This window comes from Solanum verrucosum, unplaced genomic scaffold (genome assembly GCF_900185275.1).
Source record: "Solanum verrucosum unplaced genomic scaffold, falcon-dt-bn FXZP01000118.1, whole genome shotgun sequence".
NCBI classification, from domain to species: Eukaryota; Viridiplantae; Streptophyta; class Magnoliopsida; order Solanales; family Solanaceae; genus Solanum; species Solanum verrucosum.
The window spans coordinates 388,711-412,160 of record NW_026020568.1 but is presented as its reverse complement, the minus strand read 5'-3'; the positions used below and the strand labels follow the sequence as shown (position 1 = coordinate 412,160).

The window sequence follows — 23,450 nt, the reverse complement described above, 5'->3', positions numbered from 1 at the left end:
ACTTGTATTAATTTACAGTTACATAAAAGAAGAATCTCAAATAATGTGTTTCTTAAAATGTAAGAGTTTCTATAACTCAATCTAGACAAAACCAATGAATTGATCATGTTATAATTAAATTATGAATCAAAATAATTTTAAATATCAAATCTTATAAGGTAAGAGAAGTTAATATGGAGATAACCAATTACAAGAAGTTAATATTGATGACTAATTATGTGCAAACAAATGAGGCCAAGATTATGTTTTTAGTAGGTTTGATTTAACTTTGACTTGTGAACAAATATAAAGTAAATCAATATTTATGGAATGTTATTTACAAGATTTCAATAGACAACAAGGAATTAATGAAATTGAGACATTAACATATTAACGTATATAGAGATGAGAAAATCACTTGAAGGTATTTAAATGTTAACTAGGAAAAAAATTTGAATTAATAATAATATATTTGCCTATTTTATGATAATGATTTTGTAACTAAGATTATGATTTTGGTAGGTTTGATTTAATTTTGGCTTCTGATCAAATCTATATACTCATTAAGATTAACGTCTACATCAAAATGATTAAAATGTTGTTTCTAGATCTTAATATTAAACAAGTAAGATTGTTGTTTTATAAGCATCTAAATATGTATAAGTTATTTATACGAAAAAATGCATATATACCCATTAACTTTGCGCTTTAGAGAAGATATATCATCATTAAAAAATGATTTATTTATATCCTCGTCATTTTAAAAAAGGTGCATATACCACTGTCGTGTTAAAATTAATAGTACATATATACCATTTTTGTAAAGAGATTGAATGAAAAGTGATTTTACGGTTTGGTTTGTATACCCCTAGTTGTCATAGATGCATGAATAGGTCCCCGATGCTGAAAGGAACCACTCCCTCTTTGTGATCCCCTGCCTCCAGATGAGGCACCATGAAACTGACCTAATGTACGGACCCTCTTAGATATATATATATATATATATATATATATATCATCAAAAAAATTAATTTAAATTTTCCACATGATATGTTTAATACCACAATACTCAAAAGTTTTCTCTTTTTTTAGCTTGATACTTTTGTGTGTGTATATATATATAATATCATCGAAAAGGTGATAAAGCTAGCTAAAGTGGAATTCTGTATTATACTGCACTTAATAATTAGAATGTGCTTTCAAATTTTTAATGTTTGATAGGTAAAAAAAATTAGAAAATATTTTTGCTAGAAAAACAAGTTGAAGAAAATGATTTTCCTAATGAAAGTAGGGAAAACAAGTTCTGTCCACATAATTTTTGTCATTTATGTCCTCCAACACATCTCATCTTCACCTCGATCCCCTTTAGTCTCCTCTCCCACCACCCCACACCTACCTCTCATCATATTTTTCTAGTTTATACATAAATATTTTAATTTAACTACCGAACACTTTAAAAAAAGTAGATAAAAAATCAACTTATTTTTCTAAATATATTTCATTTATACCAAACACACAATCTTGCACCATATTTCCTATGTACTACTCATTTAAGGTGTGACATAACAGCCAGGATATACAGAATGTGACTGTCAATATCAAAGAGACCCCTGACAATTGACATATAGACAAGATCCCAAATTTCAGCTTAAAATTTTTTTATGCAATGTGGTTACAATTTTAACCAAGACTGTGTCACAAGAGCTACATCTATATGATAACTTTCAAAGCTACTGATTTTATTTTCTCTTATTAATTAGTTGTCTTAGGATCCAAAGTAAAGACAAAATTATCTTTCTATAATATGTTACGATTCAAGATTTATCAAGGTATAAATGTGAACACATGGCGCTTCGAATTTGCCACCATTTATCATAATAGAGCGGACCACCAACGGAACAAGCTCATTAAACAAAAAACTAACTTAACTTTTATACACTTTATAACGTGAACAAAAGATTTACAATATGAATACACCTAAAAAAGATTTATAACTATGTAATGAAATTAAACTACACATCATAAACCTCCTAGTCCCTCTAAACAGATTTTTTCACTCACATTTAAAGTAGACGACGATACTAATTAAGTTATACTCTTTAAGAGAGCAAATAGATCGAGTTAATAAATAATAAGTCGGTCATGATTGGGTATGATTCTTGAAATAGTCAAGACGACTATCAGCCAGACGTAATGAATACACAATTTGTTTGAAGTCCCCCCACTTGAAAGGCCTATAAATATTACTAGTAATAACATTGTTGATTTGAGGAGGAGCACTTATCCAAGCGTCAAGCGGAGGAGCTGCAAAGTACATCATGGACATTCTACTTTTCCATGAATTTATTGACACCACTCTATGTCTTACACTTGTAAATCTACCATTCGTCAACGCCTGCACCATTCGTTTAATTATTAGTCGAAAAATATTACAAATTCAAATGATTACATATAGATATTTATTTGTACGAACCTGAAAGGAGTCTCCTACAAAAACGAAGAACTCATTAGGATCAGGAGGAACAGGTATCCAAAATCCATCATGAGTATAAATTTGAAGGCCACTAACGTCATTTGATCGAAGGATTGTTAGTATTTGTGGGTCAGTGTGTTCTCCAAACCCAACTTTTGATTTTGATGGATTTGATGATAGGTCCCAATGATTATTGTTTAATTCATCTTCATCATTATTAGGTGCAATAAATGGTGGATAGTGATTGACTCTGAAGCAAGAGTCGTTGTGTGAATTACTTATGAGCTTGCTGAAAATTGAATTGTCTTCAATCCATAAACCTTCAGCCACCAATTCAAGAATATCGCAAGATAGCTTCCTAACTCCACTTAGGTAATCATTTGTCACCGAGCTACAATCACATCAGAGACAAATTCAATATTTAACTTTAATTAATACATTCAACATTTCATATTGAACTCATTAAATGTAGAATGATACACTTTATTGAAATTCGTTAAATTATTAAGCAAACAAATAGAGATTAGTTTGCACTTTATACTCTATTTTTTTTCCTCTTCTATAATTTCTTATGCAACCATATTCTAAAAATGAATCCGTACTGAAAGTCTTAAGTGATCTGCCGACCAAATAAGACTACATCTACTAATTAAATTGCATATTAATTAAAGATAGTGAAAATAATTAAAACATTAAAATAGAATCAAATAAAATAGACTTCTGACTTTTTCTTGTTTTTGGTACATGGTCCTAGCTAGGCCTATAAGACATAAATGAAAATTGGTTGGTACATTACTATTATTTTATTATCATTGACTTATCCCTTAGCCGGTAGTTTCTACTAATTTAATACTATATGTAACTCTTGTCAACGCATAAAAAAATATATATTTTTAGATAATCAAATATATTGTGCAACTGTTTGGTGATATATACATTACATACACCTAAAATTTCAGAAATATAGTTTATGGTTGGTCATGCTATTATCTGAAAAGTTTTTCTCATCCAAATTGACCTAAAAAAGGTTTTAAGGGGTCCACGCACGTGTAAACATATATTTGACTTGTGAAACTATTTAGAAAACTCAAATATGACCTCTCGTTGGTCAACAGACAGCAGCTAGCAAGTAGTATTAGGCAAGTCAGATATTTTAATACTAGACAACTTTCTTTTCTTCTGAAAACGAGGTGCCATCCTTATATATAATTATAAATAAATCTATTACTAATTCATTACTATATATAATTCGTTACTAATTCATAGCTATATATACTCAATTAGCATATTAATTTTTTATTGTTTAGCTATGAAATTCTGTCGATCATAATTTCTTTTCTTTTTTTCGGTAAAAAAGAAAAAAAAAACTTTTTTTACTAGATTTCTTATCTCCCTTACACGTAATTGATGATGTAATGAGACCAAATTGTATAATAATGTATTACGTGAATATGGGAATTAGAACAATAGGGATGCGACAGTAAATTCATTAATGCGTTACAGATATTATATAATTGCTAATCTTATATATAATATACCCCACTTGATTTTGTTTAAGTGGGGTACTAATCAGAAGAATAAATTGAACTTTGTTTCCATGACCTGACTATATCCATATTTGATATTAAAGTTTTATAAAATCAAATCAGAAATGCGAGTTATCTTAAGGGAAAAATAAAAATCAAACGCAAGTTGTAAAATGAAGTGACTAGCTGGCATTCACAAAGTAATAGAGCTAATTATTATATATGCATTAATAGACTAGCTAGGGAAGTCTCATTTCACCCGGCCAGCATAATTTCAGGAATAAATTAATTAGTGGACCTACTAGTACTAGCTAATGAATTAATGAACAAACAAACATAGTTATAAATTATAATATATACTTTTATTTATATGTACTTCCTCCTCAGCTAATAACTACTTTTGTAAGGCCAAATACGGACTGCACATTTCTAACTAACTAGCTAAAGTGCTATAAATAGCACCAACATACTATCCGACGCATATTAAATATTTTTAACATTTCTATTTACCTATTGTCCTTACTAAAAATATATATTTTTAATATGCATAAATAACATTATTCTTCTTATTTTACCCTTTGAGAGTTATTAGCTTTGAAAGTATATATTTAATTAATATAAGAAAACTAAATAATTAATTCATGTTTACACCCCACAGGTCAAGTTAATTAATCAAAATAAACAAATTCACATTCATTTATTGAAAAATTTGACTTCAAAATAACACTAAATAAAGGTAAAATGGTAAAGTTATCTAATTTTTTAAAGAGACGTGAAACTTAAAATTATGACAATTTACTAAATAGGAACATAGGGAAGTATATCATTTGATTTCTCTCTTCCAATCTATGTGATATGTTATATTTCTATTATTCTTCTCAACTTATATATCAATCAAATAATATCACAAGGCGATGTTACCTGAAAGTAGAAGGGTCATTAGAGAAGCTTTTGGCTCGTTGAGTAAGAGAAAGAGGATTTGCTTCCAAGAGAATATATTCAAGATCACCTTTATCTCCATTGAAGCCAATGTTCTTGCTACCATAACCAAAGGGAGCCGCGGGACCAGCGCGTCCCTTCTCTGAGACGGGACGCGAAAAGAAGTCCGCGGCTTCCCTTTCCATTCTCGCAATTACCTTCTTTGGAACACCATGGTTTACTACTTTAAAGAAACCGTAATCTTCACATGCTTTCACAATCATTTCGGACGCAATGGACTTGTCATCCGACAAGTCAATTATCGGAACCCCAAACGCCGCGGTTTTTTTCTTATTGTTACCGCGGCGTAAAAGGGGAGTTGGAGTTGCTACTACCATAATAGAAGAATATGTGATTGATTGATTGATAATATTGTGAAATTATGAATTGGAATAAGTGAGTTTTTATAATTATACAGAGGAGAGTTGAGTTTGCTACTATATTGCTTCTAAGTTTCTCCTGTCGATGATGTCTATAAATAGATTGGAAAGATAGAAACGAGGGAATTGGAAGTTAGGAGTGGGACCCACAAAACGAAGAAAAAGTAAAAATATTTTTTTTTCAAAAAAAATATATAGCAAACAAGAAAGGGTGTGGTGGGGGTCAGGGGGACTGGGGCAGAGAAGAGTGGGGGTGTTGCCACGACCTTTGACAATCTTGTTTACTATTACTGCTATTCAATTATTTTTAAAAAATAAGGTCGACCCCAACAAAATTTAGGCTTATTTGCAAGTGTTTGGTATGGTTTCAGAGTCAAGTGTTGTATTTCAAGGTCAGATTTAGCCCTTTTTGTAAAAAAAAAATTGTAGGAATATAACTTATAGTATCACCTAAGGATAATTTAATAACAAAAAAAAAGTAGGCATGAATTCGAAATAGCAAGGAAGAGTTTCTAAACTTGTATATTTGTATAGTAAAATCATCTTATAAAAAAGTAAAATGAAAATTTTAATTAAATTATTTTTAAATATAAAAATAAATGGGATAAATTTTGAATCTCTTTAGTAGGTTAGGGCTAGTGCCAATCTTTAACACGTGAAAATATGGTTTTGAAGGAAGAGCTCGATGCAAATGAGGAATTTGTGCTATTTGGTGGGGGACGGGATACTATAAATTTCGAGGTCAAAGATTTTTTAACGCAAAAGAGATAATCTCTCGAATCGGAACAAAATGTATACTTATTAATTTACGGATAATAATGTCTTTATGTTCAATCATTTCATGACTTTATTCAAAGCACGAAGTATAATGATAACAAAATTGTTACTAATTGACCTCATATCTAAATTGATCTTCGACCACACAAGTCTACTCGAGTATTATTTAGGATAGTCTTTTTTCTAAGGCATAGACTAGATTTTTACTATTATTAGCCAAAAAAACAATAACCCTATAAGTTAGTACTATAAGCTAGCCCTTGAATGGAAGTACAGAGTATCTTATCTTTCTGCAATCTTGATTTAAGAGCTTTATGCATGCATGCTCATTCTTTCTTTCCATTCCAAGTTGTTGTATTGTTAATTGTTTTTACTTCTTGCTTTATTTGTTTTCATAACTCGGATCTAGTCGAAAATGAAAGGAAACTCAATATATCACTTTTTTTTTAAAAAACAAATTAAACTAAAAAAAAACGAACAAAGTTACTTCATGTTTTTTTTCCTTCATCACAAATTCGATGCATTTTGTTGTTTAACTAAAAAAAAATATTCATCATTCATATCAAATTTCGATGATTGAGAATGAAGAAACTTTTAACTAGTATGAATCATATTAATCAGATCAGTAAATTTCGAATATGAATTATTAAACCAAATCTCTTATGTTTTCTTTATTGTAGATCTATCAATATAGGGGAGACAAGGTGATCCATAGGTAGGGAAGTGGGGAAGGAAGAAATATGAAGGGCGGCAGATGTGGGCATTAGGTGAAGTGACCATATTAAAAATGTGTGACCATAGGCCATTTGTTCCAACCTCTTTTAATTGGATTTTTGTGTTTCAACACGTTATATAACTTATAGTAACTAATTAATTGACGCGTAATTCATTCTTCTTCTTTTTTTTCCCCCACCATATATATCGACATGAAACAAATTGTCTACGCGGACTTTGACTCTATATTGTCCTTCTTTATATATATTGTCGACTAACATTGTTTCATGACCTATTTATTGCAAAATATAGAAGAAAAAAATTAGTTTTCAAAATCCAATGAATATTAATTTTTGATCTTGGATTGTTTGGGTGAAGGAATTTAAATGAATCCTTTTGTGAAAACGATATTTATGAATTTGAGGTAATGATTAATAATCTCGGTTACTACAGTACAATGAATGTCAATAGCTTACTAGATTACCCGGGTGAAAATGATACATGTTTAATTAGAGGTTAAGAGCTTAGAAGAAATTGCAGATACTATCAGAGAAAACAATGTTAATGATGAAGTTCAAGACGATACAATACATATGGAACAAGTTATGCATAAGGAAACACTTATCACGTCTAGCACTCTCCGCAATTTTTTGTTCCTGTTCAAGAAGACAACACCGGATTGTTTGAATGCACTAAGAAAAATAAGAAATAAGCTTCAAGTAGATTTAAATTTTAACAAAAAAAATAGAATCATATTTCACTAAATTGTCTTAAATATTTTTTTGTAATTTTAAAGAATTATTAATTTATAATATTAATGGGACCATAAATTTATATAAGGGTCTTATGAAAATATATTATTTTATCAAAATCGGTGATTTTTTTCATTAATCCAAGTGGAAAGTGTTTTACTATTTTATCCTTAATCAGATATTTTGAAGAAATAAGTGACTCTTTAATGATATGAAACTCCATTTATTAAAACAAGGGTAATTTGGGAGAAAAAAGTTAATTCTTTTCTATTATGTAAAATATTATTTATTTTGAAACAAAATGAAAAGAATATATCATTTATTTTAAAACAGATATATTTACTTTCTATAGTAATTGATTTGACATATTATATGCTATAATATATCACTCTTTGGAAGTATCTTCTCACATATTTAGAAAACCAACAAGGACAGAAATAATCAAATCAAAGGGATGAAAAACTATTTAACAGATTCGATTCGATTCGATTTAATCAACTCTTAAAGCTTGTCCAATCGCCCTCTTATTACTGGAAAATGAAGTAAGTACTCTTAGAAAATGTGAATATGGTGAAAACATGTCTATCCGTAAACAAAAATATTTTTAATTTTGTTTCATGTTTGGTCACTATTAGAAATAAAAGTTTTTTCCATTGTGAATTAGTGAAAAGTTCTACTATATAATTATGATTTTCTCACTCATTTTCTATCAAACTATCTGACTGAAAAAAAATAATATTATCACCGATATAGTGGAAAATTTCATTACTATTTTTTATTTTCTCACCGATTCAATCAAAATATCATTGAAAAATAGCTACTCAATGGGAAAATAGTACTAATTTTTTATATGTGGATTGATCAATATTTTAGAAAATATTTTTTTTTTTTAGGAAAATAATTAAGCTCCTTACAAAAAAAAAAGAAAAAAGAATGAGTTCCTTTAACGAAAGAAGGGAAAACAAGCTCTACTAATGACAGTTCACGCCCTCCAACACTCTTTATCCCCATGCCCCATTGCCTACCTCCCTGTCTTTATTTCCTGTAATATTTATATAAATTAGATATAACTACCTTTTAAGGTAATATTTCTTGTTTATCTACTGAACACAAGAATATATATTTATGGACTTTAATTTCTGTGGGTATTAATTCTTGCTGAATAGTTTTGACATTAGGGGATGTTTGTTGAAACGTGGAAGTAACTACTCTTAATTAGTCTTAATGTTGTATTAGGTTAATCAAATTAAAAGAATTTCTACGTACTTTACAATTTTAATATTTTACACCACTGTTGAATTGTCATGACAAGTTTGTTTGCGTTGATATTTAGACTTTGAATCTAATATACATCACAACAAAAATAACTTTTAGCAGCAATAAATATGCACATTATCAAAGATAATTGTCATTAAATCCAACGTCGCTACAGAATTTAAAAACATTTACAAGAAACTAACTACTTATTGTCATTATATACTTTCACTTTTTCTTTCCTAAAAAGGAATACGAATCAATTACTTATGTTATCATCTGCATTATATTTAGTACTATTTTTATGGAGTGAAGTCTAAAAAAATAGAATATATACCAACCTTATCTCGAATCTACGTGTTAGTTGGATAGATTTGCAATAAGTTCCTAAAGGATGTGTGTGGTACTCTTGAATCATTCGTTAAAAATTCGTCAAATCAAATTTCCTTGCGTAAGTATTTTTCCCCAGAAAAACAGCTGTAAAGCTTTAATTAGTAGTCACGGACTTGTATTTTACATTATTTTATACAAGTGTTTTTCAACGTTTCATACTACCTTTTGAAAAAAGATGTACTATTTGAGAAGTAGTCAAAATATAAATATGAAATTACCGAGGTCTCTGTGTAATCCCAACGCTTAGTCTTTGTATTTACTATAATATGGCACCTACTTCACTTTTGTTCACGACTAATTCACCGAGCAAGACCAATAAAGGTTGTGGTGGAATGGTAAATATAGTTCTTTATCCTTAATCGAATGTCTCGAGTTGAAGTTTCTTTTAGTATAAAGAGTCCGCCTTTGTTAGAGAGCGTTTTACTTCTAATGTAGACTTTTCCATGCGACTCTGGACTTAATCGGGCAACAATGTGGTACCGGACACGGAGTGAAAATTAAAAAAAAAGGAAAAAAAATCACCAAGCACAAAAAGAAGTAATTAAGCTAATACTCTTTGACGTCACATCCTGTGTATTTGATGTGCGGGAGTCTAACTATTTTGGATTCGCAGTGCATGCATAGGACCCTATTGGGTATTAGGGGAGGGGGAATGCGCCCTAGCTATCAAAGTTTTTTTTTCACAGTTAGAGCTCAAATTCGAGATTTCTGATTAAAGGAAGGAGTAACCTCATCTAAGGCACTAAATTCAAAGATGATTTAGCTAATACTTTTTGATTGGTTGTCTCCTTGTAATCAACCTAAATAATTAAAAAATTCTAGATTTTTACTTTTATGAAAACAAAGAAAATTCCTAGTGGGTTATGAAAAGGTTGACGTTAATTAAACATCCTTGTCGAGGATGAACGAATTTATATAATGGAAAAATTCTTTTGGCCAGAATTTAGTCAGAATGGTAAAATAACATATTTCATACTATATTATTTTATCTCTTTGAATTTTTTACCCTTTTAATTTTAATACCTTAAATTTAAAAAATGGAAAAAATATCAATTTATTTTAAAATAAAAAAGATATTATACTTTTTAAATTTCTGACCAAATTCTGACCAAATTTTCTGGTCATTTAGCATTGTCCTTATATAATTTGTTCAATATAATTTGTTCAACTAAATTTAATTTGTTTCCTAGTTAATGGTCAAAATAGACAAACTCAACAAGGAATATGCCTCTATTGGTCATTCTCATCCATATTGGTTTAATTTGACTTTGTTCTACACTTTAAGAGGCAAAAAGAGTCTAATTAACTGACCATGTACTTTTTATTTGCAGGCCTATCACTACGTAACCACATGCTGTTTCCTCTTTATGTTGTGTTATTAATATTTTTAATGGAGTATCAAAAGTATTACTTAGTGAGGCTACTTCTCAAGAAAAAATTAAGTAACAACATATATTGGTCTCTTATGTGTTGGGTACGTTTAAAGTAGTTCTTTTAGGAGTGTTTCACGGCTAGAAATTGATCCGATAGATAAAATTTCATAAAAAAATGTATAAAATTTATATTAAATTTATTTAGTTACGAATTATTTTAATTTTTTTTTATCTAAAAGTGTTTTAGCTATGAATTAGTTAGGGAGTATCAACACAGTCTATATCTAATTTCATGTAAAACAGTTCTTTAAAAGGGTGTTTGACCATGCTTATAATTTATAAGTCTTTTCTTTTTGAGTTATTAATGTGTTTGATAAATATTTCTTTCGTTTTATATTACTTGACTCTTGTGGACTTGATACATATATATCTTTAAAAAAAAATTAGAGGTGTATTTTATTGAATAAACTTTATTAACAATATTTTGGAACTCTAAATTGACTATTAGTACTATTTTATGTAGTTATTTAATACCAATAATAATATGGAAAGTAAATAATAAAATTATCTTAATTTACGGTAATGAACAAATAAATTGAAACATTTGTATAGAGGTCAAGTAAAATGACACAGAGAATACTAAAAGCATTTATAAATCAAGTATCACTTGACCAAACCTCTCTTATAATTTTTTTCCTAATATCTTTTGTAATTTTCAAAATATTCTTCCCAAAAAAATTGAATTATTTTTATTCTATTTTCATTATTCATCTTTATTACGTAAAAATACTTTTTGAATTTACCATTTTTGGAAGTAACTTTGAGGATATTTTGGTCATTTTAATAGAAAAGGCTTAACAATGTTCTTCTTCAAACGCATTAACATGAATTATTTTTATTTGCTTTAGCATTTCTATCTAAATACGTAATTATTTGTTTACAAAATGTATTCCAACACCTAATAGTGTTTTTTTAGTGCTTGATACTTATCATCTACTCTTAATCAGCTAATTTATATGGGCTCTACTAAGTTGAGCAATTTTGGTATTTTATATTTTCTACAAGTGACACATTTCATTTTCATCAAAGTTTTGTTGGTTAGATTTTACAAATATAAAAGATCAAGATTGTTCATAAGATATAGTATTTAAAACCCGTAATTTGAATCAAGTACCAAACATGAGGGGTCATTTTTAACATATCACTTGAGAACTTAATTATGCCCTGTGGAAAGTAATGTAGAAACAAGTAACATGAAAAAAAGTAGCATTGTTTAAAAAAGATTCATCATCACAATCACTTTTAATGCTAATTAGCATTGTTTAAAAAAGAAACAATATATAAACCAAATTAATCTATTTATAGAGAGACATACCAATAATAGACTCATAGTGAAGATACCTTACACACCTAAAAGATGATAAATGAGTGGCTTAAATTAGAATAATGTTGTAAATTATTTTTTGATTTATATCCTTAAATATATTTTTTTAAAGAAAATGTTATATCCTTTAACAATTCACTTAATACAAAGGATTAAGTACAACTAACAAGTTCCATGGGGAGGGATCACCTTTATGGTACCGAGTTCATAAAATTCAATATTCTCTATATGGACTGTGGAGTATAAAAGTCCTTTTCTCTTAAAAGACAATACTAACCTGTATCACGAGTTCACGACCATCACCATTAAAAAAACTCATAAAATTTAAATTTATTTTGAATCCGCAAAATAGTAAAGGGGGGCAAGAAATTTATATTGTTTGTACTTTATACGCATGCACGCTGGCTAGAAAAGATGTGAAGAGTTGTTGAGGTGGACGCAATATTGCGGCCAAATTAAAGAAGAGACCAAACCACAAACCGCCATGTTATGTTTTGACTTCACCTATCACGTCAGACATTTTTTTTTTTTCAAACTAAATCTGCTGGCTGATTAAATAATTTCAATTTTGATTCTACCACTCAAACTTGTCCACTTACTGTCATCAACTAAGAGCAAGAGGGGCATATGACATTGACCATTACCCCAAACAAATTATATACTTTTTTCCCATATGTTGTTTTATGCCGTGTTTAGTATTTGTATTTATATCAATTGATTTGGATTTACATTGCGTAAGGCGTAAGGCTCCATTCGAGGGTAAGCTCTTTCTATTTTAGCTCAAATTTATTTCTAATTCACAAAGAAATAACTTCATCCGATGCTACATTGATGCATAAAAACATGTCCATCTTTAAATATGGAAACCGAAAACTTACATCTTGAAAAACGAAGTAAGAACAAATTATATTCTTTTTTTTTTTGTATATCGTTCACATGTTTTTTTTTGTTTTCATTCGTTGTCTGGTGTTTGCTATTCACATTAGAGTACATATGTTCGACTGATTTGAGTTTACATCGTGTAAAATTTCATTTGGGGTAAGCGCTTCTTATCATGAATTTTTTTCATATCCAGAACAAGAATTCAAAATCTCTTATTAAGAAAAAAACAGTTCCAGGAATTTTTTTCATACCCAAAGCAAGAATCCAAAACCTCTTATTAAGAAAGAAACAATTCCATTTATTGCACCATATCTTTCAATGATCGTTGAAATGTTTTGTATCTATAGTGATAGTGTGTGTGTATATTCCGTAAAGACATAATAATTGCAATAGTATTTTTCACTTATTGATTTGAAAGTTATAAAGTATCTATGAGCTATCACGAGAAACAAAGACATGTGCGAGCCGCTCTTGCTTACCGCCCAAGAGAACAAAATAAATCACACAAAAGAGTTTGAAAGGGAAAGCAAATTATATATATTTAGAAGGAAAAAAGGAGAGAAAAAGGAATAATTCATCTAGACAAGTACGGTACAAGCATCATATAAAAATCAACCACCATATAACGTAGTGCCACGAATGAGATTACTTCTCCTTAATCACAAGTTTTGATTTTAAATTTTATGTATGAAAAATGCTTGGTAGGAACTATTATATCTGAATGAGTCCTATCCGACACGAATTCAAATTAATCAAGCTTCATATCGAATATGGAATAAAAAATTAAAAAAAATCATATAAAAATAAATTTTTGTCATTATTGTGTTGATTCCTTATTTTAAGGAATGAACATGGAAGCATATTTGCCGGCCTTTTCTTCTTATTCTCCCCCATAGTCCGTAATTTTGTAGAATAAAAGCTGCAGAAATATTAGTTAAATAAAATAAAGGGAAGAAGGGGCAAAAGGAGAAGAATTTGGTAGTTGATGATTAGTTTGGCCAGTAAGGAAGTTGGTCCTCTAACTTCTTTGCCGGCCAATCATCATTCATACCCTTACACTAACAATTTTGCAAACCTAGAATTACCAAATATAATAATAATAATAATAATAATAATAATAATAATAATAATAATAATAATTAAAAGAAATGTCTTCTTATGTGAGTGTAGACATTGAAAATTTATGGAATTCTGCCAGACATATTCAATTCTAGTTGGAAGTATAGCTTGACCTGGTTTGAGGGGCGGTACTCCATTTTGGCTATACGTACATTTTCACATATAAACTATCTAAGACTTATTATTTTAGATGTCTCTGCACAATAATTATGATGGAGAACTCTACAAGATGTATTTGATTCCAGTTAGAATTTTCAGAGGTTGCTTAAATCGTAAATCCTAATGTATGCCTATATAAAAGATATTATATAAGATGATTCTCAAATATTTCACAAATTCATGGAATATTTATAAAGAGATCAAATTCAAATAATTCTAGTTCGAGAAATAAGCAGATAAATTTTATGAGAGTAAGGAAGGAACAAATTTATATCCATATTAATTTATCAATAAAATATTCTTGTTTTCTTCCGATTTTATCTGTGATTGATTTATTTTGCATCATTTTAAAAGTGAGATTTCCTCCTTACTAGTAATGATGATGATAATAGTTATTCAAATACCTAGCAAATAATTTGAAAATCATATATTCAAGGTTCAATGATTTCAAAAAAAATTAACTAGTACAAGAAGTTTATATAACTCAACCATCTAATCAGAAAAGAACACACATGAACCAAAAATAACGTCGAAGAGAATTTCAACACCATTGCAGTTCAACACGAGAAAGATATCCGTACTTGCACGTAATAATAATAAACTATATTGTCTTTATATATATATATATATTTATATAAAATATTTTCTATTTAATTGTATTCGTGTGAATGATAAATATATCTATGCTACAAAACCTACCAAATTATTGCTATGTCATGTAATTAAAATTACCAACATTTTGGGTAAATATATGACTAAGAGTGGGTATAGTTTGGATTTTGGACCAACTCGAAATTCAATTTTTTAAAATATTTGGTTTGGATTTCTGAAGTATGGATTGAAAATTCACATTTTATTTTAAAATTTATGTATATCAATTTTAGTACTATGTACTTTTGATATCCAAAAACATAAAAAGTTTTATACTTAATATTCATTCCTATTCATATCATATATATCAAATACTAGTGTCTAATTTTTCAAATGTCCAATAGATTACTTACGATCCTACCTAATCATATCTTCTATTTGAATAACATGAAAATTTAAGATTTCTTGATCAATTACAAAATAAAATAGAAGAAATGGTCTTTTTGGATCTCTTGTGTGTAAGAAATGAGCTATCTTGTTAAAAAGACGAAGCTAAAAAACTTTTATAAGTGTCCTAAATAATCAATTATCCTAAATAACATTATATTATTTCATTGATTAACATTAACTAATTTCTTGTCATCTCTAATACTATGTATTTCCGGTGACTGTTAATCTAGATAAAAATGAAAAATATTTCATGAGTAAGTAAAGTTTAATACATGGCATGAGCGATAGAGTGACCTCTGCTCTTATTAATGGTAGAAAATTATACATTATAATGTGAATTGAGGTTATTAATACTCAAAACTCAAACCGAAAACTCGAAATGTTCCAACGAACTTAAATCCAATCCCTTGAACAAACGAGCTGTTGGCTCAAGCCCATTCCAGTTTGGGGAAAAAATGCGGCCCATCCCATTACAGTGAATAGTTGGAACAAGTGAAGGCCCAATTAACTGGGCCAGGGGAAGTTCGTCGACCGACCCGGATATTTGCCCGGTCCTCTCCAAAAAGCATATCTGTTCTTCGATTTCGCGCTCAAAGAGGGGAACAGATCGTTGTTCTTCTTTTTTTTCCTTGAATTCATATTCCCATTCCCTTGGAAACTAGTTTTCTGCTATGTTCTTCAATTCTTCACACTCAAAAACCCTAATTTGTTGAAGTTTTTGTACTAATTTATCATACAGAAAACCCTAATTTTGCCGAAACAATTCCATATGGATGCGAAGGACATCTTAGGATTGCCTAAAAATGGACCTTTAATGTCCCAAGAAAAGAAGTCGAGGCCTCAGAAAGAGTCTCAAAGGAAACCTGATGGCATTTCGCGAGAAGTAAGTTTGTTATTCCTCTCATTTTCCTCATACTGTGCATTGTACGGCTCGAGAGTTGCTGATTTCCTTTTTTGGGGTTTTCAGGTTTATGCACTTACAGGTGGTATTGCACCTCTTATGCCTTCTATTGATATCAATCAGCTGAAAAGGCGAGCTCTTTCGGAGTCCGAAAAGGTTCTTTTGCTTAATTCTGTTTCTTGTATGTTTTTTTCAAAGCTAATTCTTTTGCTGTTGGCCAGAATTGTAAGTTGTAGCTCCGGCATTGTTAAATAGTTAAATGTTATAAGGAATGCTCTGAATACCGAACCTGAATAGAGCTGGATCAGTACAAGAGTTGCTCACCTTAATTAAGTTAGGATTGAGACTTAATTGGAGGATTTTGAATACTAGGTGGAGATGAGATTGAGGTATCTTACTTTGCAGAAAAGTAACCAGAAATCCATGATTGTTGGATTGACAATACCTTTGCTTCTCCCTGCCCACTTCTTTTTAAGCATTTGATTTTTGCTTCGACAATATCTCTAAGTAATTCTCATATCTGGTGTCATAAAAAAAACTCGTTGTAGTTTGTTTTGAAGTGGTTGAGTCATGGCATGATTGCTTTCATCGATGGAGCTTTGTCTCTGTTGAAATTCCTTGCTAATGCGTTATGGTATGTACTCAGAGTAGCATGAAAGTAGCTATAAACTCAAGAATATGTGGATGTTGAAGCAAGAACAGAAGAAAGTAGGACCAAAATGGAAAGCAATTTTATTCAATAGCTTTTGAATCTTTCTCCTCTGCATATATAGCATAGTAGAAGAGCTTCCTATCTTCTCTCCAGAATGGACTAGCGACATGACAATAATCAATCCATCATAATTTCTAACTTGTTATAATTGCTTTTGGAACTAAGTTGATTTGCAGTTCCAGCTAATTGCAAATCCTCACAACTTATTTTCAATAGTAGGTCATCTGGATGTCTTCTTTGTTTAATACCCTAACAAAGTTTTGTTTCGCTAGTGGATGTTTCTTAATAGTGCTTCTTCTTGATGTTAAGAGAAGCTAATAAATTCTTCTTATTTTCTATTCAGATTACGTGGCAATGGCTTCCGTTCACAAGTTCTGCTAGAAAAGATAACTTACAGCTTTATCATTGGGTATGTGCCCCTACTGATCTAGAATCTGCTTAAAGTAACTGACAAACCATCAACCCATGAAACTCATTTGGCTTTAATAAATCCCAGGTCAGAGTTGTTAATGGTGTTCCACCTACAGGTGACTATTCGTTTGCCAAGTATAATAAGGTATATCAAGGATTCTTCTTGTTCCTGAGGGTTCTTCTATATATGGTATTAAATCTGCTCTGTCTGATGGCTGCAGTCGGTGGATGTGATCGAGTATACTGATGAGGAGTATGAGAAGTTCTTGTCCAATCCTGTAAGTATCAAAATAGTATCTGAAGTTATATGTGTTATCACTACTTGGGAAGAGGCAGTATCAAGAAACATCAGCCTTATCTTTTTTTGAGTTGAACTTAAAACTCTGTTAGAATCTTGTAATAGCACCCTCACTGTAGTCATTTATTGAATGACTGTTCATATCTGTAATGGTTTATTGAATGACTGTTAATATCATGTTATGTAATTACCCAATTGCGACATTTATTTTGTAGCTTTTGCAGAAATATTTTCAATTGCTTGACGTGATATGAAGTATCTTGCTACCAATATTCATATTTTATCTTTGTTGATATCTTCAGCAACTTACAAATTATCATTTTTATATTTGTTGAGAACTGGTCTTGGATTGTGCTTGTAATCTCCATGCATTCTCCCTTGTCAGGACAGATGCTTATGTCATTGGACGGAATTAGTTATTGTCTCTTCAATTCCTTATATCTTTGTTAACTCACTTACTTATTCTCACATGTTAGGCATGGACCAAGGAAGAGACGGATCAATTATTTGACCTGTGCAAGAGGTTTGATCTCCGTTTCGTTATCATAGCTGATAGGTTCCCTTCAAATCGTACAGTTGAGGAACTGAAGGACCGTTATTACAGTGGTATTCTAAAATGCTCGTTGTTTATCAATTGCTTAAACTAATTTAGCTTTTACGCTTTATATGATTAGTAACTCCAAATATCGTTTTATTTTCATGATGGTTTTGGACCTCGTCGTATGTAGTGTCTCGTGCTATTAGAATTGCTAGGGCACCATCTCCTGCCGATGTTGCTGGACATCCCCTTGTTAAGGTCAGTTAACAGTTGTGGTTTTCTCAACTGAGGACTATTTTTCTTTCTGATTTACTTCTTTGGAGCAATACCACCTCCTTACCCCACTTTCTTCTCCAAGTTTATGTCCTTTAACTGGTGTTTTGTCCTACAAATTTCAGTTTCTTGTGGTATTTCTAACTTTTTTCTTACAACACCATAGGAGCCTTACAATGCCTCTCAAGAGGTTGAGCGAAAACGTGCACTGTCCATGGTGCTCTCACAAACAAAGCATCAGGAGCGTAGGGATGCAGAGGTTTGTGCATACTGTTACTTATTGTCCCTAGTTTCCCTTTCTAAATGAATGCCCTCCTTGATGAAATTTAGACATCATCCCATCTTTAACTGTATGTCGTAGTTCTTAAATGGAGCCTCTTGATAACGCATGTGCATAATTATATGTATTTGTTTGTTTTGTTCTTTCTAAATCAGTAACCTGCCCTTCGAACCTTGGTCTTAGGTTCTTGCTGAAGCAAAAAGAATATCCGAGTCGCGAAAAGCTGCTAAGGTAAGAGTTCTAGGGCTACTTTTACCTGGAACATTCTTCCAGGAAAGATATAGTTATTGGATGTCCGTCACCCTGTTTATCATTTTGAAAACCAGCACTAACCAGGTTATTGCATGTTCTCAGGCCGCTGAAGAAACAGAGCTTCCCGACGTGTCTGATGCTGCTCCTGAAGGTGCTGAAAAGGCTGGTATTGATGTAATATCAACCTCCCCAAATGCTCAATTACCGTCTGGGATTGCTGCACCTCCAGTGTCAGAGACTGCTTCCACTTTGGCTTCTCTTCGCATGGTATGTTTGAGAATAAGATTTCTACTATCCACTTTCTGTCATTCTTTCCTGCTTATATTAAAAAACATCGAAGTTCCTTTAACTTGGACGATCCAGTCAAACCTCCCTTGATCTTTATAGGTCATGTTGTAGTTTGCAGTGTATGTAATTTGTGTTATAGTCTATAGAATGTCAAAGGGGAGATGTGAGGTGACTAGGATTTTAGACACCTGCAGGAACCTATTTTAGTAAGTATTGGGTCCATTTGTTATAGAAAGTTGTATTCCTTTAGGGAAAAAAAAACTGATCTTCAGAAGGCCCAAGAAGTTCCTTATTGACTCAAACTAATTTTGTGGAGAAAGTAAAAATACTTAAAATCATATCCGCATAATATCAAATATCAATCTACTCACTAACTGAAAACTTTCAGCTGCGCGTGTATTTGAGAACATATGGACTAGAGCAAATGGTGCAAGCTGCGAGCTCTTCAGCTGGACTTCGGACAATCAAACGGGTTGAACAAACTTTACAAGACCTTGGGGTTTGTTTCTTCTCTATAATTCATTTATTTTGTTGTTGTATATATACTTTGGAACCAGTGTGGCGTTTATCCTGGCCAGATTTTTAACATATCATCAGAGGTGCAATCTCAGTTGTCTAATGATCAGGACTTGTGTTGTTGGGGTGCCATTTTACAAGTGGATCAAGTTCTATTACATCGTGAAATCTCAGTTATCTAATTATCCAGACTTGTGCTGTCAAATTACAATTTTACGTGTGGCACAAGTTTTACATTTTCTCACACCAATTTTGATGTTCCTAGGCACTTCTCTTTTCTTTCTTGTCCCTCCTGGTTTAATTGCCTTATAGAATGATGAATATTTCCTCACTAATTTGACTGGGAAGGCTATGCTTTTTTCCCATCTGTAGGTTAATTTGAAGCCAAAGGTCCCAACAAAACTTGTCTGTGCGGAGCATCTTGAACTAAGGAAAGAGATACTAACCCTGTTAAATCTTCAAAAGCAGGTATTTGCCATTTTATTTTATTAGTGTATGCTTTCAACAATTTTCTTGGTCATGAGTTCAGTTTGGCTATAGAGTTTAGACTAAAGAACATTTTGAGATAACATTTTACGACTGTTTGAATATCATTTAAAAATGTCGTCTTTGTGTTGCCTTATGTTTTGTTTCATAATGAAGCATCTCTGGTTAAATATCATTGTCTAGCGTAGGCAAACCCTGGAGTTGTGTACTCAAGTGAAGATTGGCTGAGTCTTAGAATTCTGGGTCCTCAGTTGCTCACACAGAATAGTTTGCCGCATATATCAAATGATTAACAACAACACATCTCAATCCCAAACAAGTTTAGATCGGCTTAATGAATTCTCACTTTCATTCAAGCTCAATTCATATCATCATCATAATAAATAAAATTAATGTTAAAAATAAGTTAATATATTGTAGTAATAATAATAATAGAAGTTCTTTAACAAGTCAAAAACCTATCCTCAACTAGCTATCAAACAACTACTTAGCAGCAATTCAAAACCATTCAACTTCTATTAATTCGCTGGCGAAGAAGTAAACTATCTAGGAGAAAGAAACACAAGTATATGTCAACAACTAAAACACACCCACTGTAGTCTCACAAATTGGAGTTTGGGGAGGGTCAAGTACACGGAACCTTACCCCTACCTCAGAGGTAGAGAGTTTGTCTTCAATAGACCCTCGGTTCAAGGAAAAACAATCCAAAGCAATCTAGAAAAAGAAGTAACAAAATGACAAGAAACATCAGATAATAACTAAAACAGAACTACAATGAAACAATACGATAATCGAGGTACAATGAATCAACAAATAGTAACAAAAATCGAAGGACAAGAAACTACAAGTGTAATTCTATGACTACTAATATGGACGGACAACAAGACAATGCATTGCTACCTACTACTCTTTTATCCTAATATGTGACCTCTACACCCTCTTATCTAAGGTCATATCCTCAGTAAGATGAAACTTTGTCATGTCCTGTCTAATCACCTCTTCCCAATACTTCTTCAGTCTACCTTTACCTCTCCTAAAATCATTCATACCCAACCTCTCACACACCACCGCACTGGGGCATCTGTGCATCTCCTATCACATGCCCAAACCATCTCAATTTTTCTTCATGCATCTTGTCCTCCACTGAAGACACTCCTACCTTGTCCCAGATATCCTCATTCTTAATCTTATATCTCCTAGTATCCCCCCACATCCATCGCAACATCGTCATTTCCACAACTTTCTTCTTCTGAATGCGAGAGTTCTTGATTGGCCAGAACTCCGCTCCATACAACATAGTTGATCTAAATAACACTCTGTAGAACTTGCCTTTTAAGTTTTAGTGGCAATTTCGTATCACACAAGACTTTAGATGTGAGCCACTTCATCCACCTTGCACCAATACGGTGAATAACATCCTCGTCAATTCCATTTCCTTGGATAATAAACTCAAGGTATTTGAAATTTTCTCTGTGATTTGTGTATCAAGTCTCACTTTCACGGTAGCTTCATGCATTATGAACTTGCACTCAAATGCTTTGTCTTGGTTGTGCTCAACCTGAATTCTTTAGACTCTATGGTTTGTCTCCAAACCTCCAATTTAGCATTAACTCCGCCGCGAGTCTCGTCCATGAGAACTATGTTATCCTACATAACCTACACCATGGCACCTCACCTTGAATTTTTCGTGTTAATTTATCCATCACCAAGGCAAATAAAAATGGGATATTTGACACAAGTGTATGTTAGATATCCCAAAAAGAGTTTGAAGTTTATCTGACCAATTTGTCTCTTATGCTTTTGCAGTATATTATTTTCCATCATTTCTGATTAGATGGACTTCCATTTTCATCTCTCTCTCTTTCTCTCTCTCACACACACACATTTTGGTTCAAAACCATTTCCCCCCTTCTGTGTATGTATTGTTTTCATACGTGTTTGGAGCTGCCTCATTTGTAAGGTTAGAGCTTCAATGACGACAGTTTTCACTTCTTTCTTATCAGAAAAGGCCAATGGCCCAATTTTGATAATGCTTGTCTTGAAAATCAGGTACAATACAAGGAGGCAGAAGGCTCATCTTATCGGGAAGGTTCATATTCTGAAACACCTGGTACACCTCCTAAGGTGAGGATGCTGCTTATAACTCTGTAACGAACCTCTTTCCTTTTTCTAAAAAACTATATTTGTTTTAAGTAGTTTTTGGTGTTCCATGAGATGAATTAGATAAAAATATTTCTTTTTTGTTTGTGAGTAATGGAGTTGATATCTGCTTGTTGACAGCGTGCGCAACGTGCTACGGACCAAGATAGAACATTCATTCCCGATTCTACAAGTTTTGGAGGTAAGCATATGACAGAAGTACTTGGGCTGTCGTCTGTTAAAGGTTTACTCCATTATGATCAAACTGTTCTCTCTGTTTCATTCAAACTCAAACATCATCTTTTGTGCCAATAATTTTCATGTTCTATAGGGGAAAGAGCTGGTAAAAAGGACCAGAAACGCAAGGTATGTGTCGGTAGTATTTTTAATGAATCTTCAAATTAATCCAAACAGTTCTAAGAGTCTTACCATGTTGATTTGGGGATCCAGGGGCCTGGACGATTATCAGAAGTTCCATCTTCACCAGCACAGTCAAAACGGCCTCGCAAGTTAAAAACTTCAGATGGATGAATTGGAGGGTTAGTGCATTGTCCATCTCAATGCCTGCCTTTATTTGGAGTAGTGCTTGAAAATTTAGCCATAGGATAGTACCAAATAGCTTAAATATTTTGCTTGCTTGGTAGTAAATTTTCTTAATCTCATCTACATCTGTCTTTCCTCTGCTGTGTACTCAGGACTAAAGCTACAAGGAGCTGTATAATAAGCTGCTTGAATCAACTCTTTGTCATGTGTTCTGCGCCTTTTTGAATTTGCTCCAGCATGAAAACATGATCCAGCCTTCCAAAATTTCAAACGTGGCTGTCTCATTTGAGTGGCACAAAAATGTTAGATGCCCCTCTAATGCCTATGGAGATCAGGTCCTCCTTTGCATCAGAGTACAGTCCCCGCAGTCTGTATATACATCTGTCTCTTATAGTTGTGATTAGCATGTTAACCTCACCTTTCTACCGTGTCTCTTTGGCATGTCACTAAATTATTGAGCCGTTGTTGGCTGTTTCTGTATTAACACATCAAAGTAGTTGTGCTTTAGTCGCGTTTAAATTGCTTAACCAGGATGGACTGATATGAGTTGACACTGCATAGAAGCTGAAACGGAAAGTGTAGTGATTGAGAACCATAATGTATTTGATGCTGCTGCTTCTCTTTCCGGA

The 23,450-nt window shown here is 31.8% G+C and overlaps 2 protein-coding genes across 2 annotated transcripts; one reads left to right on the top strand and one right to left on the bottom strand.

Moving 5' to 3' along the window:
* Window positions 1-1,886: 1,886 nt before the first annotated feature.
* On the bottom strand, window positions 1,887-5,392 carry LOC125810551 (gibberellin 2-beta-dioxygenase 2-like). The gene is made up of 3 exons (XM_049490026.1): window positions 4,900-5,392; window positions 2,453-2,843; window positions 1,887-2,374 (listed from the first exon to the last, which is right to left on the bottom strand). Exons 1-3 carry the CDS (start codon window positions 5,292-5,294, stop codon window positions 2,120-2,122), a joined length of 1,041 nt encoding a protein of 346 aa, XP_049345983.1. The 5' UTR covers window positions 5,295-5,392; the 3' UTR covers window positions 1,887-2,119.
* A 10,389-nt stretch (window positions 5,393-15,781) lies between these two features.
* On the top strand, window positions 15,782-23,450 carry LOC125810588 (SWR1-complex protein 4). The gene is made up of 17 exons (XM_049490062.1): window positions 15,782-16,067; window positions 16,152-16,241; window positions 17,141-17,206; window positions 17,294-17,353; window positions 17,430-17,486; window positions 17,983-18,112; window positions 18,235-18,302; window positions 18,484-18,576; window positions 18,781-18,828; window positions 18,952-19,116; window positions 19,526-19,636; window positions 20,026-20,121; window positions 22,189-22,263; window positions 22,420-22,480; window positions 22,610-22,644; window positions 22,729-22,817; window positions 22,974-23,450. The coding sequence occupies exons 1-16, from the start codon at window positions 15,954-15,956 to the stop codon at window positions 22,807-22,809; spliced, it is 1,350 nt and encodes a 449-aa protein (XP_049346019.1). The 5' UTR covers window positions 15,782-15,953; the 3' UTR covers window positions 22,810-22,817; window positions 22,974-23,450.